Here is a 16,454-nt window from a genome sequence, read left to right as displayed (position 1 = left end):
ATCTTCCGAACGGCGCGTCACTTCCGCGAGAGTCGCGTCGGCCATTGTTGGCCATTATTGGCAGGCTTAAAAATAGAAGCGAATGCAAAGTATCGAGGAAACGCGGTAAAGAGAACGATTCCGCATGAATTCTTGACAAATATAGAGTTTGGGTATATATATCTATAACCTTAAGGCTAATTCCCGATGGGGGAATTTTCTTTTCCTCTCCGCAAATATCTGCAGAGACGTCATGGCAAATCATAAGATCATTCAGGGATTGGACTCGAACGGATTGACATAAGGATTATGTAAACGATCTTATAAATACTAAATGATCTCTGAAAAAGAAAATTTAATTAAGACGGGAGGGGAAGAAGCATAAGCTCGGTGCACACTTCATGCACATGCAACTGCTCGTGGGTGGCCCGTTTAATGTATACCGGCTAATTTCTCCAAATAAAAAAGGGGGGGTACGCACATTTATGAGCTAGGGATTTTCTTTCATATCAAATGGGAGCGACTTATGTTCACGGTGCAACATGTGTCCCAATATTGATCGACTTTGGGGGTCTGTCTGACATTTCGACCGTCTCGCGTGATTTACCCTCCTATCAAATTGCTACGTGATAAAAATGCCCAAATTGGCATATCCAATCGTTGGTTATTTCGAATCCACAATTAATTGCGATAAAATTAAATGTCATGAGGTGTAAAAAAATGTATGTGAATTTTCGACGATTTTTTTCAGCTAGGCCAAAATTAGGGAAATTTCAGTGCCGTCTTCGAGGCGAGGACGATTTAAAAACGGCGTAGTCGGTGTCCTGGCGGATTCCACCCACTTTCGAGCAGTTTGTAAAAAATGGTGGACTCACGTTTCGACGTTCTTCTGCAGCTTGTCGAGGCGTTCCTCGAGGGCTCGAGCAGGAGCTTCGATGAAGGCCGCGAGGTATGCCAGGACGGGCCCGGCCAGCGCCTTCACTTCCTCCGCTGCCGGTTTGAGCTTTTCAGCTTCCGCCAGGAGTTCCTGTCCGGGTAAAAAGGCGGCTTTAGAGACATCGCAAGATATTCTCTTCTTGGTTGGATAGCAGGATTTCGACTGAGGCTAAAATCGCCGACTCCTATTCCAGGGAGTCACGCACCTGCCCGGTACCTGGCTGTACGAGTCCACCACACTAATGTGTGGCCTTACTGTGGGAATTATCCCACAGTTTGGCTCCGTTCACAACCATTACCAAGGGTTGGCCCCTAATCATCGAGGGCAATAATCGAGCAGACTTTCGGTAATCTACTTAAGGCGATGTGAAAGTGCCATCCGAAGAGTCAATCGTTCATGACACTTTTCTCCGAATTGCGGATACCGAATCGTGTCAAACCTTACAACGTAAATATGGAAGCTATGAGGAAGGTCCTCGCCCCCATGAAATTTCAATTTTTTTATAACAAATTTTTAAGAACATTAAAAAATCATCACTTTCAGAATCCTCCTTATACCCTCCACATATGTATTGTAAAGTTTGAATCGACTCGGTACACCCAGTTTGGAGATGTTTTATTAACGAGACCTCTTTGATGTCACTTTCGCAGCAATTTATCAGAGAAGGGGGAGAAATATTGTTTGAACTTACATCCAGGGATTTGACGGTGTCGCAGAGGTGCTGCTTCGACCGTACGACGGTGTCGACGAGTTTGTTCCTTTCCTCGATGGCGTTCAATCTCGCTTCCGTCAGGGTCCAACGTGTCTCCAGCTCCTCCCAATGTCTGGACAAAGCTTCCAGGGCATCTCTGCGACCTTCCAACCCCGAGACCAGCTCTTTCCACTCGGCAGTTGTCCCGGCAAGTTGGGCTTCGATGATCTTCTTGTTGGTGGGGTCCGCCTGGCGCAGCACCTCGACTCCACGTTCGTTCAGAAGGTCCAACTCGAACTGTTGATTCTGCGTATGGTTTTCCAAGTCAAGAATGGCAATTCGTTAGGCAACTTTGACAAGCTTGGATAGTGACGTCAGCTGGTAAAAATCGCCGGCTTGGCGGTTTCGTCGATGAAGTCAGTGGAGCTTTCTGCGGACACGCTGCAGGACTTTCCCCGGCGAAGCTCCGGCCGAAGCTCAAGGTGTTATGAAAGTGTCACGTATGAATACCGAAAGACCTTCATTAGAGTCTCCACAATCGCGCGTTGAAGTTTCCGACTTTTAGATACATGTCGAATAACCCTTTCATATCACCTTAAATGGCGAGCGAGAGATGAGGCAAGCCAAAGACGAGCCGAATGAAGAACGAAGGGGTACCTGGATGTCGTTAAGGGCGTGCGTGATCTTCTGAATGTTGAACTGCAGACCAGCGAGAGTGGTGACGGGTTCATCGGTGAACCTCGTCCTGCCGATAACTGCCCCAACGCGTTCCAAGCTTTGCTGATAGTCCCGCCACGTTTCCGCGCCTTGTTCAAGCCTAGCTCGTTGCGACTTGGCGGTGTTCAAGGTGTTCTTCAGCAACTGAGTGTGCTGCTGCTGCTCAGCGCTGAGCTCCTCCTGTTCGGCCGCGTTTAGGGACGGCCAGATCTTGTCGGCGGCTTGTTGAATCTGCTGGGAGACCAGCTCCCTGATGGAGGCCTCGGTGCTGAAGTAGATCTGCAAGTCGACCGAGAAGATAAACAAGGACCAAAATATGAACTCCACCAAAGTTATCCCCTGAAGGAAAAACCCCATATTCAAGGGAAATCCTAGACCCTCACCTTGTGCTCTTCTAGGTCGCTGAGGATGTTCTCAAAGTCGAGCCCCTCCTTGTCGCTCTGCAGTCGGATTTCCGCCTCTCGGACCCAGTTCTGAAGCTTCTCCGTCAGCACCGCATAATCCAGCCTCAAGTGCAGATTGTTGTCCAAATAATTTCCCCGTTCCTCCAGCTCCCTGGGAAGAGACGACAGCAAAGACACCGCCTCGCTCAGCATCTCCTTCAAGGACCCCGGCATGCCGTCTTCATGGCGCACCGACTCCTTTAGGGTCCTGATCTTGTCGAGGTACTCGTTAACGCCGTCGCGGAGAATCTTGTGGTCGTTCAACTCGGTCTCGACACTGTTGGGGTCCCTTTCCAGAAGAGGACGAGACTTGATGTCCTTCTCCTTGCCTTCCAACCAGTCCAAGATGGCGGCCAGTTCCTCGGCTAGTCGCTTGTGTTCAGCCGCTGCGAGTTCATGCCGTTCTCGTTGCGTTTCGACGGCTCTCCTCAGGGTCTGCAACTGTTGCTTCAGGGACTGAAGCTGTTCCGTGACGTTGTTCCTGTCCGCCGAGGTCCCATCGACAGCGATCTGCTGCCCCTTATCCGTGGCACTGGCCAGGGTGGCTTCGCATTCCTGGATCTTCAGGATCACGTCGTCGTATCGCTTGATCTTGTCTTCCGTGGTCTGCCCGCAACTTTCGATGTCTCTGACGATTTCCGTGTACTTGGCGATGAACGTCAGGATCTCCGTCACCAGCGCTATGAACTGTTGGCGGAGCAGAAGGAGTTGTCTCAGTCTGGCTATCTGGTCTTCCAGGGCTCTTATCAGGTCGTCCTGCTGGGCGACCACTCCGTGGAGGTCTCCGATGTTGACGGCCTGCAAGTCCGACAATTTCGCCTTGTTAGCCTTAAGGTCGTCCAGGATCCTCTCGTAGGCCTGCAGCATCCCTTCGACGTCTTCCACTCGAGACCCTATCGGCTTGTTCAGCTCTTGGAGCTCTCTCTGGATGTCCGTCATGAACTGCACCGCTTCGGCTACTCTCGCTGCTGCTTCTTCGGCCTCGTCTATGCTGGCCTGGAGAACGGCGGCTCTCTCGTTGATTATCCCCGCGACTCTCCCGTGTGCGTCCTTCATGCTCTTAAGGCGATCACTCAGCTCGAGTTTGTCGGCGTCGCTGATGGTCGGCAGGATCGACTTCCCCTGCTGAGTTATCTTTTCGACGTCGTCGGCGTACTCCTTGGCTTCCTTCTTCAATCGGTCGTACTGAAACCAAGATTTTGTAATTATGGAAGCGAAAATTCCCCTAAGCTGAAACGAAACCCCCAAGCACCAGGCACCCATGAATTATCCCGACATTTTGAAAATTTCGATTTTTTAGGATCAAGCAGGAATTTCGAGCTCACCTTTGCGAGTTGTTCTCGGAGCACGTCGACGCTGGACGTGCGAAGTTCTAGGGAAGTTGCGACTTCGGCTTCCTTTATCCAGCGCTGACACTTGTCCATCTCGCTCTCGAAGGATTTTCTACCTTGAAGAAGGTCGGCGAGGGCGGCCTGCCTCTCTTGAGCCTCCTTCTTCAAGGCGTCGTACTCTTCCGTCACGTTGTCCAGCAGAGCTTGAAGTCGAAGCCGGTCCTCCTCGTTGCACTCCTTCAGCAGGCTATGCCCCTGCTTCAGGACGTCGTTCAAGTTCGTCTCGTTGAAGGATTCTATATCCGACGCCAGGTTGTTGTGCCGAGCGATGTCCTGCTCCACCTTGGAGGATTTCAGAGGAAGGTACCCACTGAGCTTCTTCAGGTCGTTGCTCCTCGACTTGATCCAGGATCGCGCTTTATCGAGGTCGTCTTCGAGTTTCCTTCGCGCATTCGTGGACGCCGTCGCCGATGAGATCTCTTCTCGAAGAATCGAACAAAGTTCCGCTTGTTCGCCGCGAAGAGCTCTCGCATCGGCCTCGAGTTGCTGTTGTTCGCTCGCTTCCAGCTCGTTTTGCATATTGCCGACTCGTTTCTCCAATGTTTCGATCAGCACCTGTTTACCCTCGGCTTCCTTCAACGTTGCCTGAAAAAAAAAAAATCATTTCGATTGTTAATAAAACCCGCTCTTTTCTAGGTGACGTCGGAGGCATCCGAAGAGTCTCGCGACGTTCATAGCCATATCACCTTGAACTTAACAGAAGTTAACAAGGATAAATTGCGCAGGTCAAGGATCACCTTAAGAGCGAGCATCCTTTCCTCGGCAAGCTTGCTCTCGAATCCTATGGGACCGGACAATCTCGCCTCCTTCTTCTTCCCATCGATCCATTCCCGAATCTCCTCGATCTCCCGTTTCGTAGCTTCGATCCCCTGAGCAGTCATGTCCAGGACCTGCGACTTCCTCTGGAGCTTCTTCCCGATGTCACCGTACCTCCTCTCCACGGACTTGATCTGCTCCTCTATCTGCTGGGAGTCCAGGTTACTGACGGAGTCCATCACCTGGTCTCCCAGTCCCTTGACCTCGTCGAGCTTGGACGGCCCCTTGTTCTCGAAGTCGGAGGCTATTTCCGTCACCGAGGCGATTTTCTGGCCGATCGTCTGTCCACTTCCTTTCTCCACTGCGTCTATCTTCTTCGAGAGGCCATCGAACCACGACTGGATCTCCTGGACGTGGGAACGATAATTCTGGATGAGGTCTTGTGCGGCGCGCTTCCCTCCTATTGCCTCCACGAGTTCGGTCTCCAGCTTGCCGAGCCCCTCGAGGAGGTCGTCCTCTCCGTCCTCCCCGATGGAGAGCTCGGTCATAGCTCGGGTCTTCCTTTCCCCCACGTTCGCCAGCAACTCGTTCATCGCGTCCAGCTCTGCCCTCGCAGCTTCGGCTCGTAACTTTGCAGGTCTGGAATTCCACTCTGCACAAAGGGCTCGTTGTTGGTTCACCCAGCTGCGGAGGGCGTTCTTCTGACGGTTCCGCTCCTCCAGGTCGCCCACCGCCTTCGCCACGTTCGTCAAGTGCGTCTGCATCTGCGGGGAGAAGATCATCAGTCTCCGTTTTGCTTGGAATGGGCAAACAACGCCAAATACACACACCTGCTCGCACATTCGATTAAGTTTCGCTACGAAGCCTTTGCTCTCGGCGTCGTCCAGCAGAACTTTCAGTCTGCTGTCGGACTCCTGGTTACCTCGCTACGTCGGATCGGACACACAAGAACGACATGCAAAATCATAAGTAACTCGGGCGAGGTAGTGGGAGAATTAAGAGTGCTGGAAGTAGAGTAACTGCAGATGCAAGTGAAAACACATGCCATAGGCAAAACTTGTTAATCAATCGAATTAAGGCGACACGAAAGTAGCATCTGAGAGATCTATTGTTTATGATACGAAAAAAATTTATTATACTTTTGTCAAAAAATGATATTTCGCAAGTTTCGAGAGCTTTATTAGGACCTCCGTAATAATCACGTGCTAAGGTATCAAATTATTCGGTGCACCCAGTGTGGAGAAATGTTTTGTATTTTCATGTTTTGTCGTGTATGGGATGACTCTTTCGTCCCGCCTTAAGGTTTATAGGAAGCAGAAAATTGAAAAAGGTCGAAGGGGGTACCTGATCGATGAGGTCCTCCAGTCGAGCGCGGACTTGGACTTCTCTGGCAGGGATCTGCACTGGCGGGGCGTCCAAAGGACTTCCAGGTCTGGAAACGCACGCTGCAGCGGCTTCACACGCTTCGACCGCAACCGCAAGTCGCGCTTTTTCCGCTTGTAGTTTGTTGTGAAGAGCGCGTGCACTTTCAAGGCCTTGTTCGGCAGCTTCCAGGGTGTCTAGAGGGGCCTCGACCTGCCTGGCGATCTCTGGCTCGTACTCGTCCAGGCTCTTCATGATGCTCTCCAGGGTGTTCTCGTACTCCTGGAACTTGCCGAGGGATTCTGCCAGTCTGCGCTTGATCTGAAGAGCCGTGTCCAGCAGAGAGTTGTAGCTCTCCTGGACGTTTTGCACCTGTGGGATGGGATAAAATTATTTCGTTAAGGTGACGCGAAGCTAGGTTCCAGAATTCTTCATCGAAATCTAATGATTTTCCGTGAAAAATGATACCCCACACACCTGGGTGCGGATGGTGGCCTCGATGGTGGGGTTGACGGCGACGTAGCGTTCGATCTGTCCAGACCCCTTGGCCTTGAGGTCGTCCAGGACGGTTCTGTACTTCTGCACCTCGTCCAGCAGATTCTCGTGCTGCTCGATCTGCTCCAGAGTCTGTTCCTTGTTGGTGATGTACCGAGAATTATGAGCCATCAGCTGGAAGGATACCTGCAGGAGCCACTTCTCCGTCTCCTGCAAGGCAGTGCGGTAGGCGTTGTACTCTTCGACCTCGTCCTCGACGAGTCGTTTCTGAGAGTCCACGTTGTTGCCCAGGTCTTCCCATCTGGCCAGCAGTCGTTTCGTCCCTTCCCGGATGGTGTCGCTCTTCGCCCAGCTGGACAACTCGCAAGCCTCCTTCAGGAGATGGTCCAAGTCCGAGCGCTTCACCCTGACCTCTTCCTGGATATGCTTGTACCGCTCCAGGAGCGTCTTCATCTCCCCCAGTTCGCCTTTACTATCCGGGACTTTCTGAATCGACCTCTCCGTTTCCACCAGCCACCTTTCGAAGCGTTCCCGCGATTCCGAAAAGTCCTCCCATCTAGCTAGGACGGATTTCACCTGGGCCTGGACAGTGGTCAGGTTGATGCTCAGCTGTTCCCAGCTGGACCTCAGAGTGGCCATGTCGGTCCTGAGTTGTTCCTGCTGTTCGGGTAGGGCGGTGTCGATGGCTTTCTCAAAGGCCCTCTGCAACGTCGTCAGCAGGTGTTGACCCTCCGTGATGCGAGTGGCGACCAACTGAAACGTATATTGAAACTTGAAACGTCACATTCTATGAGTGTCCATCAATTGCTACCTCGGTTTCAAATGATAGGTGCACACAGTATGCAGAAAAAATATACAAATATTTTGACTGTCTCGTATATTGATAAGGCACTTCCATTCCTTACCCTAGTCGTTTCCAACTTGTCTTTGGCCCAGGCCACGTCTCCAACGCCGATGCAGTCCTGAACAGACCCATGAGCCGTCCTCAGCCAAGTCTCCAGCTCCTTCTTAGCCTTCAGGAACTCCGTATGGTCGGAAAGATTCTTCTCCACCTTGGACACCAGTCCCTGGCTCTCTGTCAGAAGTTCGGTATACTTGGACTGCAGCTGCACCACCTTGTCCCTGACCCAGCTGCAAGCGCTGATCTCCAGAAGAGCCTCGCACTTGTCGTTCAGCTCCTCCAAACTTGGTTTCCGACCAATCGCCTCTTCCAGCAACATCTTGCAGCGCACCAGGTCGTCGGGAGTTTTGTTGTCCCTCGCCAGCTCGTCGCTGACTTTCTTCTCGAATTTCGCTATCCAGTCGGCTACGGTGCCAAGAGCCTCGTGGAATTGATTCCAGGTGGTTATGCAGCTGGCAAGAGTGCGCTGGGACTCCTGGCATTGAGATTGGACCGATTCCCAGCTGGATCTCAGATGCTTCATGTCTTGCCCGATGGAGTCCCGACCTTCCGTCCCGGTCGTCGGAACGACCGTTTCGCTCAATTCAATGGCTCTCGAGATCAGAGCTTCGCCCTTCGGCAAGGAGGCGGCGATCTTCTCGATTTTCTCTTGCCTCTCCATCACCTTCTCCTTCTCTCCATGGGTGTCTCCATAGCGTTGCAGCTCTGCCTTCGTTTTTCGCAGCCACTCGGTCGCTTCGTTATGTGCCTGCTGCAGCTGCTCGTGCTGCTTCACTTGGTCCTCCAAGCTCTGTGGGGAAAATGATACAGTTCGGTAATTATCGCGTTTTCCCAGGTTTTTCCATGTATGTTACGTAAACTAAATGGTTTACCGTGGAAAATCGACGGAAACCGTACTTACTCCTATCTTCTCGGCGATGACCTCCTTGAAGTGCTCATACTTCGCCAGGGTAGCTTCGTAGGGACCCTTCCTGATGTTCGAGTCTTCTTCCAGCCGGGTCTTCAACCTGTTGACGAATTCCTGGTGGCCTTGGATGTCTCTCTGCAAGGTCTTGTATTTTTCCAGGAGGGCTCGTTTCTCGCTGAGGTCGTCTCTGTACGGTTCCTTTGCTCGGATCTTGCTCTCGACCTCTTCGACCCAGTCGGTGATCAGTCGGTGCATCTTGTTCAGCTCTTCTAGGGCACTGGCTCTTAGAGAAAGTCGCTGTCGAGCTTCTTCAACGTCCAGCATGAGCTTGTCGAAGTCGGCCTTCAAGTTCTCCGTGTCCTCTTGGATCTTCGCCGCTCCGTTTTGCTCGGTGTTCATGATCACCTTTTCCTTCAGCTCCAACGCGTAGCGAAGCTTGTTCTGACCCTGTTCCAAGCTTTGGCGAATGCCTTTGCAGGTGTGCAACTTATTGTTGACCTCGGTCAAGGTATGAGGAATCTCTCGACACTCGGCCACCTTGTCTCGGGTTCGCTCGATCCAGTCTTGGCACTCCTGATAGAGAGTGTTGTGCTGTTGATGCTCCTGGAATTTTTTTAAACGGTGAGAACAATTTAAGGGAACACAAAAAATGCCGTCAAAGGGGTCACGTTCTCCTCCCAAGTATTACCTGATAATGCAGTTCCAGCCTTCGCATGATCTCCTTAGCGAGTGATAGCAGTGCATTGTATTTTGTTGTCAGTTGCGTGATAGCATTGGATATCCTCGTGTCGGCACACGTCTCCAGCAACATTTGAGCCTTCATGTTCAACCGGTCCAACTCTTTCTGCCAATCGAACAAGGTTTGCAGGTGGACCTGGAACTGTTCCAGGACGTTCTTCTTCTCTTCCAAGCTATCTTGTAATTTATTAAAGGTCTGGACGAGATTTTCCGTCTGGGTGAGCCACTCAGCCGCCTCGGAGAACTGATCCTCATATTCCGTCCATTTGACTATTCCGACCTCCAACAAGCCCTTCGTGTTGTTCAAAGACTCCCTGGAAAATAAAGGAAACGAATTAACCTCTTTTCGACATAGTTCTTTCATTAATTCTTTCGTCCCCACTTACACGTAATTGTCGTACTCTTCCTGAAGAAGGGCGACCTCCTCCTCGATGATCTCCTTGTCCTCGTCATCGGCGATGCCACAGGCGGCATTTCCTCTTTCCAGGGCCTTCTCCAATTTCTTCTGGCCCTCGGGAAGTTCGCTCTGCAGGACCTTCAGCTGGGTGATCTTGCTGGCCAGCGATTCCTTGTCCCCAGTCGGTTCGGAACACTTTCCTAGCCGCTCTTTAGCGGCTCTGATCCACTGGACGAATTCATTCCCGCTGTCTATGAACGCCTGATGCTGCTCGACGGTTTCCTTCTGCTTGGCGTACAACTCCTGCGCCTGTTTGCTGAGAGTCTCGTACTTTATGGAGATTTCCGTAGCCGGGGTGGCCTGTCGCAGGTCCTCAGCCTTCGTAGTGACCGACTGGATCATGGGCTCGAAGGCCACGATGTCCTGCACGATGCTGTTCGTCTGCCTCAGGGTCGCTTTTCGTTCCCCGATGGCGAGGGAACCCAGCCCAGCGAGTCCTTTCCTAGCTTTGGAGACCTTCTGCTCGCAGACTTGCTGCAACTTGGCCTCGCGATCGTTGATCCATTGCTGAAGCTGGGAGTAGGAGGAACTATAGTCTGCCCATTGGAGGAGACTGGTCTCCAGGTGGACCTTGGTCGTGGAGATCTTCTTCACAAGGCGCTCCCAGTCGTTCTGGATCTCCTTCAGCTGGGCGTTGATCTCTTCCCGTCCGTCAGATCGCGTGTTCCTCATCACCTTTTCCCCGCAGTTGACCGTCAGGTGAACGAGGTTCTGGCCTTCCTCTCGTCTCCTCAGGAGTTCCTGGATCTGCTCGAGTCTGTCGTGCAGTTCCTCTCTGCTGCTGGTGGACGCAGCCTCGGTACCTTGTCGAATGGTCTGTTTGGCATTTTCTATCCAGGTCCGAGTCTTGCCAAGATTATTCTCGTATTCCCTATGTTGATTGAGATTTGTCTCCACCTTGCTGAGGACGTCTTTCGCCAGGTTCACCTGGACCTGGTACCGGGAGTTCAGATGGCGCAGCTGATTGTTGACGTAGGTGTCCAGATGCGAGGAGAGCAGTCCGGTAGCGGTTTTGTTGAACCTGTCGATCTGCTCCTGACCCTTGACCAGGTTCTCCAGGATCTCCTTGACCTCCTGCAGCTGCTTCTCCTTCTCCTTGACGTTGGGCAGAAGGGCGTTCTTCTGGGCCTTGATGAGGATGTCGAATTGCTGCAGCCAATCGCTCAGCCGCTCGTACTCGTCCTTGTAGTCCCGCCATTGACCCACCGTGGCCTCCAGCTGGTCCTTCTGGTGCTTGATATCTGGAAAAGGAACGACGTTCAAGACCCTCTACGACCGAACATCGGTCGCGAACTCACCTTTGAACAGATTCTCGAAGCTCTCCGAGAGGGCCCGGACCTCGTTCCTGATGTTCTCCTGACCCTGAGGACTGGTGCTCGCGCACACCACCTGACCCGTTCGCTGGAGTTGCTCGACGAGAAGTTCCCCTTGAGCCTTCTTGTTCAACAGATTGTCCAGAGGCACCACGGCGTTCTCGATGGCCAGCTTGTCGCTGAGGGATCTCTGCTTCATGGATGGGACCTTCTCTCTGGCTCTGCCCAGCCAGCCGATCAGCTCGTCATGGGCGTCTTTGTAAAGCCGGTGGTTCTTGTACTGCTGCTCCCTCTCGGTCAGCAAGGACTTGATCTTCTCGAACAACGCGTCGAATTTGTTCAGGATGTCCTGGGCCTGAGACGCCGCTAGACCTTGTTGGCCACTGGCGGCCATCTCGGCGACCTTCGCCTTCAAACTGTCCACCTCGATGTTCTCGCAGCGCACCTTCTCCTCCAGGGCCTTTATCCTCTCCAGCTGGGAGCGCTTCTCGGACATGGTGGTCTGGAACTGAGAGATGTCGTCCACGGAAGTCTGCATGTACTCCACCGTCTTGTTGACCGACTGGACCTGCTCCAGCAGCCCAGCCCACTTGTTGATGGAGTCGTCCAGGTTGGTCTTGGTCTCCAGCATCTTCGAGGCCAGGGCGCTCCAGCGTTCCTGGAGCTCGGTCAAGGCGTCGTTGATGGCTTTGTGTCCAGAAGGGGCAGTGTTCGCTAGCACCGTCTGAGCCAGCTCGACGATACCCTGCACCTTGGCAAACCCGTTATCCTTGTAGAGCAGCAGGTCCTGGACGATCTCCATCTTGCTCTCCAGGTCCTTCTGCGAGGAGGCGCTCAGGTCGGAACAGTATGCCAATTTATTCCTGACCTCTTCCAGCCACCTGGTGCATTCCGATAATTGACTATCGAACTCTTGATGACTCGTGACGTAGTGCTGCCAGCGGGTGTTGAGGTCCTTCACCTTGGTGGAGATCTGCTGATACTTTATGCCCAGCTCGGAGACGTGGCAGGTCCTGGAGGTGAGGTTCTTGTGCAATTGTTGGGCGCGTTCCGTCACGGCGTCGATTTCCAGCTCCTTGGCGCGCACCTCGCCCTGGAGAGCTCTTAGCTTCTCCAGCTGGTCCTTCTTCTCCCCGAGGGTGGGCTTCAGGTCCACGGCGTGCAACTTGGTGTCGGTGGTCCTGATCCAGGCTAGACAACGCTCCTTCAGGGACTCGAACTCGTTCCATTGTTGGAGCTTGTTCTCCAGGGCTTCTATGGTGGTCTTGACTGCCGATACGAGACCTTCCCATTCCTGCTGGGAAGAGTCCATCTGCGAACGGATGTTCACCTGCCCAGACTCCAGGGTACCCGGGAGCACCTTTTCCCCTAGGATTCGAATCTGCTGCACGCGTGGCTCGTCGTCTGGAAGACTTTGAAGTAGATTCTGCAATCGGTCCAGATTTGTGTGAAGAGATACCCGCTCTAGCTCGACGTCTCCCCAGAGATCAACGGCATTGTGGGTGGCGTCCAACCATTCGTGGGTGTCCAGGACAGCTTTACTATACTGCTGGTGGTCGCTGACGATGGCCTCGTACCTAGGGACAAACCGATACCAATAAATAAATTTACCAAAGGATTAATACGTTCAGGTATTCATTTTTACTCGTACCTTTCCAGAAAGCCTCCGGCTCTCTTCAAGATGGCGGTATGTCTTCTGGCCAAGTCACCGAGGACCTTGTCGATTTTTTCCGTACGATCGGGCAGGCTGTCCGCCCTATCCCGAAGGTCGAAGAGGTCCTGCTGATGCGATTGGGCATCGTGCAGGAAGGTCCTGTAGATTTGCAACTGGGCTCTTTTCTCATCAAGCGTCGTCTTCAGCTCGATCTCAGATTGGAGCTGCCGTTCCGCTTCTTGCAGCCATTTCTGGAAAGCCTCGTTGCTCTCGTCGAAACCCGACCACCTTGAGATCTTGGCTTGAATCCCTCGCTCGGTGGATGCGATACCATCGTATAAACTTTCCAAGGCTTTTTGGAGGTCCTGCAGCTGCTGGCGAATTATCTCTCGTCCTTCCGTTCCTGTGCTGGGGTACAACCTCTCACCGGAGTCCACCGTTCCGTTCACCAGGAGAGTTGCCGAGGGCTGCTGGCCGAGCAGCTCCTTCAGGGTGTCCAGTTTTGAGACGAGCTCCTGACGAGTCCCTGAAACTCCATCTCGGCAGGACTGGTATCGAGTTTGGGCAGATGTCAACCACTCCGAACACTGTTTGTAGCGTTCCAAATATGCGGCATGATCAGCGGTCGCCTGTTCGCACTTCTTCACCAGCTCCTTAGAAATTTAGAATGACTTACAGTAAACGTTCCTTTCATTTTTTCTTAATCTCCTGAATGGGCGGATGTTCTCTTACCTTGGCAGTGGCTTGGATAGACTGGAACCTAGATGTAACTTGCTGGACACTTGCAGAGAATCTGGTCTCCCCGCTGATCTGAATGAGTTCCGAAGAGTCGTCGCTCATCTTGTCGAACTCTGCCTCATTCTGCCTCAGATTCACGATCAGAGACTGCGGGAAAATGGTGAATATCTTGAGAAAAATTCCTTCAAATCGTGTAGGCGGTTTAACCGTCTAGAAGGAAGCAATTCTTTCTTAAGGTTAATGTCAACCGTATGTTATGAAGTTGGACACGCTTCGATATCGAAAGAGCAAACAAGAGACGTCGGACCATCAGAAGTGGAAGTCGAAGCTGATCGAAATCTGTCTAGAAAGGATCGCGAGTGGGACTTCGATCTCCCCAGAGATTCTTAAAGTCGATAGGAATTAAGTTGAAATTAAATACCGAATTCGACCCGCGTGAATGCGGTTAGAATTAATCTCTGCCAATGCTTTGTAAAGGATAGATGAGAAGGAAAAGAGAAAGAAGTGCTTCAGGCCCATCTCAGCGCATGTCTCCATGGAAAAATGTCGGAAGCCCCATGAACGGTCTCGACAAAAGCTCGGAAAGCTTCGCATCGCCAGAGAAGCTCATTCCAATTTGCATGGTGTTGCATAGTCTTGGAAAAAAAAATCGAAACAATGTTGGTAACATTATTACATTAGGAATAATACTATATAATATCCCCCTTTAGGGTCCGAGTCGAAATCAGGACTTCGACGTTATCGAGCTTACGAGAAGTCTATGCAACGCCATGGCTCCTCGGAAGCACAATGCAATGAACGATCGCCAAGCCGATGTCATCTAGTGAAGTCAAAGTGCAAAACTTCATTCCAGCATCCCGTTAATGACTTTGCCCCTTGGTCTCGGAATTTAGCCGAGGTAGCTAGAAATATGATGCACGTTCTCCCGATCTCAGAGTTCTCTTACTTGGTCGAGGTGGTCACCAAGCGCCACCAGCTCCGTGACATCCGAGTTCCGAGATTCCGTTACCTTTTGCAGTTCCTAGGGAATTTCATGAGATAGAGTTCGCAGCGTTCCCTCGAGTACCTCGAAGACTCGGCTGGGGCTACGAAACCGCGTCGATACGATCTACGACCCTTTTCTAACGCTACTCTACCCATATCTAATGTCTCAAGATGAACGAAGTTGGAGCTGGACCAAAGGTTCCTCACCTGGTATCTCTCCAGCTGTTCCCGTTTCTCCTCTATGGTGTTCTTCAAGGAGTAGTTCTTCAAGGATGTCTCGGCGTCCGCCAACCATGCCAGGAGGCGTTCCAAGGAACTCTCGTATTCGGTCCATTGTTGGATGCGATCCTCGATGGATCTGACCACGTCGTTCACGGCGGTGGCGAACTTCTTGTTCTCGAACCTGAAGATGGAAATTAATACCGGATTCCCTCCCGTCGCTGTTCAATTGAAAACTAGGACTTACTTTAGATCCGCCAGGTCCCTCTCCATCGATTCTTGAGACCTTGGCGAGAGGTTCCTCGCACTTTGGGCAACGTGTTCGCTGAGGACGTTAAGTTTCACCTCGCCCTCGCTGAGGCCATCTTGAATTTCAACGAGCTTTGCCAGCCTGGCCTGCAGAGCAGTCTTGTTGCCCGAATAGTCGTTATAGTTCGAGAGCTTCTCCCACTGGTGCTTCTGGTAGTCCTGGTAGGCCTTCTGGAGGTCTTGGAACTGTTGGAAGATGTCTAGGAGAGCTTCCAGACTGCCGATTCCTTTCTGAGAGGCGTCGACCAGCTCCTCGTACCTCTTGGATACAGAGCTGACTTTTTCCTGGATCCCGGAGGGTGCTTGAGTGCCCTGCACCAAGCCGCTCGCTTTTTCCGAGATCCCTTCGATGATTCGTTTGTGTGCCAAAATCTCCTGATGCATCGTCTGGAAATATCAACGAATTATTAAAATCCTTCTTAAGGGAACAAGCCGGGCCTTTACGAATGCCGAACGATCGTTTATTTCCTTACCTTGCTCTTCAACAATTTAGACCTAATCTCCTGCACGGACGGCCACACCGTGGAAGAGTCTTGCTTCACGGAGCGCTCCATGGTGTCGAGCCAGGCAAGGATCTGCTGCAACGTCTCGCGGTAGCTGGACCATCTCAAGGACTGGGCGTCCTGTTTTTTCTGCTGCTCCAGGATGCCCTCGGCCAGGTTGTCCCACCTCTCTCGGGCATGTCTCAATTCCTGACGAATGACCTCGCGACCCTGAGCAGACGTGTCCGGGAGGATCCTGTCCCCAGCTGCCGTGAGACTAGCCAAACGGTGCTCTGCCTGCTCTCGCTCGGCCAGCAGGGTCTGTAACCTGGTTCCTCTGGCTTCCAGGTTCCCACCGACTTCCTCCGTCTTCAGGGCAGCTAAATTCTGCTCCAGAGGTGTCAACCAGGCATCGACTGCTCGGGATTTCTCCTCGTAGGCTCGGTGGTCGTCGACGATGCTCTGGCAGCGATGGATCACCTCCTTGCTCAGGGCATGCAGCAGCTGGTACCTGAAGAGCAACATGAAATTCGTCATTCTGCCCTGAGAAAAGAATTTCATCGACCCAAGGAAATATTTCCTTGAACAGTTCATTCCAAGAGTACACAAATAAACTCGAATTAATTGGGTTGGGGTCAGGGGTTGAAATTATATCCACCTGTTGCTGATTTGAGATATCAGGGGCTTGATGCGTTCCACCCCACTCGAGTTGAGCAATCCGTGAGACTTGTCGACGAATTCGTCTATCTCGCGCTCCTTTTTGATGATGCTCTCACGTTTCTCCTTAAACATCCTTAGCCTGGCTTCCTTCTCCTCCAGGGTGGACTGAAGTTGCTGGTCCCGGAAGGTGGCCTCCATCGTGCGGAACCATTTCGTATGAGATTCCAGCTGGTCCTCGAACTCCTGCCATTTTTTCAGCGCCGCCTTCTGCTTGGTTTCCACAGATTCTGAAACGAATTAAAGTTTTTCGAAAATTCCCTT

At 52.1% G+C, this 16,454-nt stretch overlaps 1 protein-coding gene across 8 annotated transcripts in view; it reads right to left on the bottom strand.

Moving 5' to 3' along the window:
* LOC105694784 (nesprin-1) overlaps nucleotides 1-16,454 on the bottom strand; it is an 84,662-nt gene that overhangs the window by 48,242 nt on the left and 19,966 nt on the right. For 5 of the 8 annotated variants that reach the window (XM_023433532.1, XM_023433542.1, XM_023433545.1 and 2 more), the window contains 21 exons: nucleotides 16,132-16,420; nucleotides 15,465-15,984; nucleotides 14,930-15,378; nucleotides 14,671-14,866; nucleotides 14,426-14,500; nucleotides 13,474-13,626; nucleotides 12,739-13,394; nucleotides 11,073-12,664; nucleotides 9,704-11,015; nucleotides 9,268-9,631; nucleotides 8,574-9,182; nucleotides 7,677-8,462; nucleotides 6,754-7,524; nucleotides 6,259-6,648; nucleotides 5,745-5,840; nucleotides 4,896-5,678; nucleotides 4,093-4,743; nucleotides 2,708-3,952; nucleotides 2,265-2,603; nucleotides 1,608-1,913; nucleotides 855-1,006 (listed from right to left, as the gene is read on the bottom strand). In XM_023433532.1, coding sequence (XP_023289300.1) covers nucleotides 855-1,006; nucleotides 1,608-1,913; nucleotides 2,265-2,603; nucleotides 2,708-3,952; nucleotides 4,093-4,743; nucleotides 4,896-5,678; nucleotides 5,745-5,840; nucleotides 6,259-6,648; nucleotides 6,754-7,524; nucleotides 7,677-8,462; nucleotides 8,574-9,182; nucleotides 9,268-9,631; nucleotides 9,704-11,015; nucleotides 11,073-12,664; nucleotides 12,739-13,394; nucleotides 13,474-13,626; nucleotides 14,426-14,500; nucleotides 14,671-14,866; nucleotides 14,930-15,378; nucleotides 15,465-15,984; nucleotides 16,132-16,420 — 11,734 coding nt within the window. The remainder of the gene's footprint in view (nucleotides 1-854; nucleotides 1,007-1,607; nucleotides 1,914-2,264; nucleotides 2,604-2,707; nucleotides 3,953-4,092; nucleotides 4,744-4,895; nucleotides 5,679-5,744; nucleotides 5,841-6,258; nucleotides 6,649-6,753; nucleotides 7,525-7,676; nucleotides 8,463-8,573; nucleotides 9,183-9,267; nucleotides 9,632-9,703; nucleotides 11,016-11,072; nucleotides 12,665-12,738; nucleotides 13,395-13,473; nucleotides 13,627-14,425; nucleotides 14,501-14,670; nucleotides 14,867-14,929; nucleotides 15,379-15,464; nucleotides 15,985-16,131; nucleotides 16,421-16,454) is intronic. The other 3 variants (XM_023433534.1, XM_012415810.2, XM_023433540.1) reach the window with 2 other exon arrangements.

The sequence above is a fragment of the Orussus abietinus genome, unplaced genomic scaffold (assembly GCF_000612105.2).
Source record: "Orussus abietinus isolate OABI.00-Male unplaced genomic scaffold, Oabi_2.0 scaffold73, whole genome shotgun sequence".
Taxonomy (NCBI): domain Eukaryota; kingdom Metazoa; phylum Arthropoda; class Insecta; order Hymenoptera; family Orussidae; genus Orussus; species Orussus abietinus.
The sequence above is the reverse complement of the archived record's forward strand: the minus strand, read 5'-3'. Positions and strand labels throughout refer to the sequence as shown.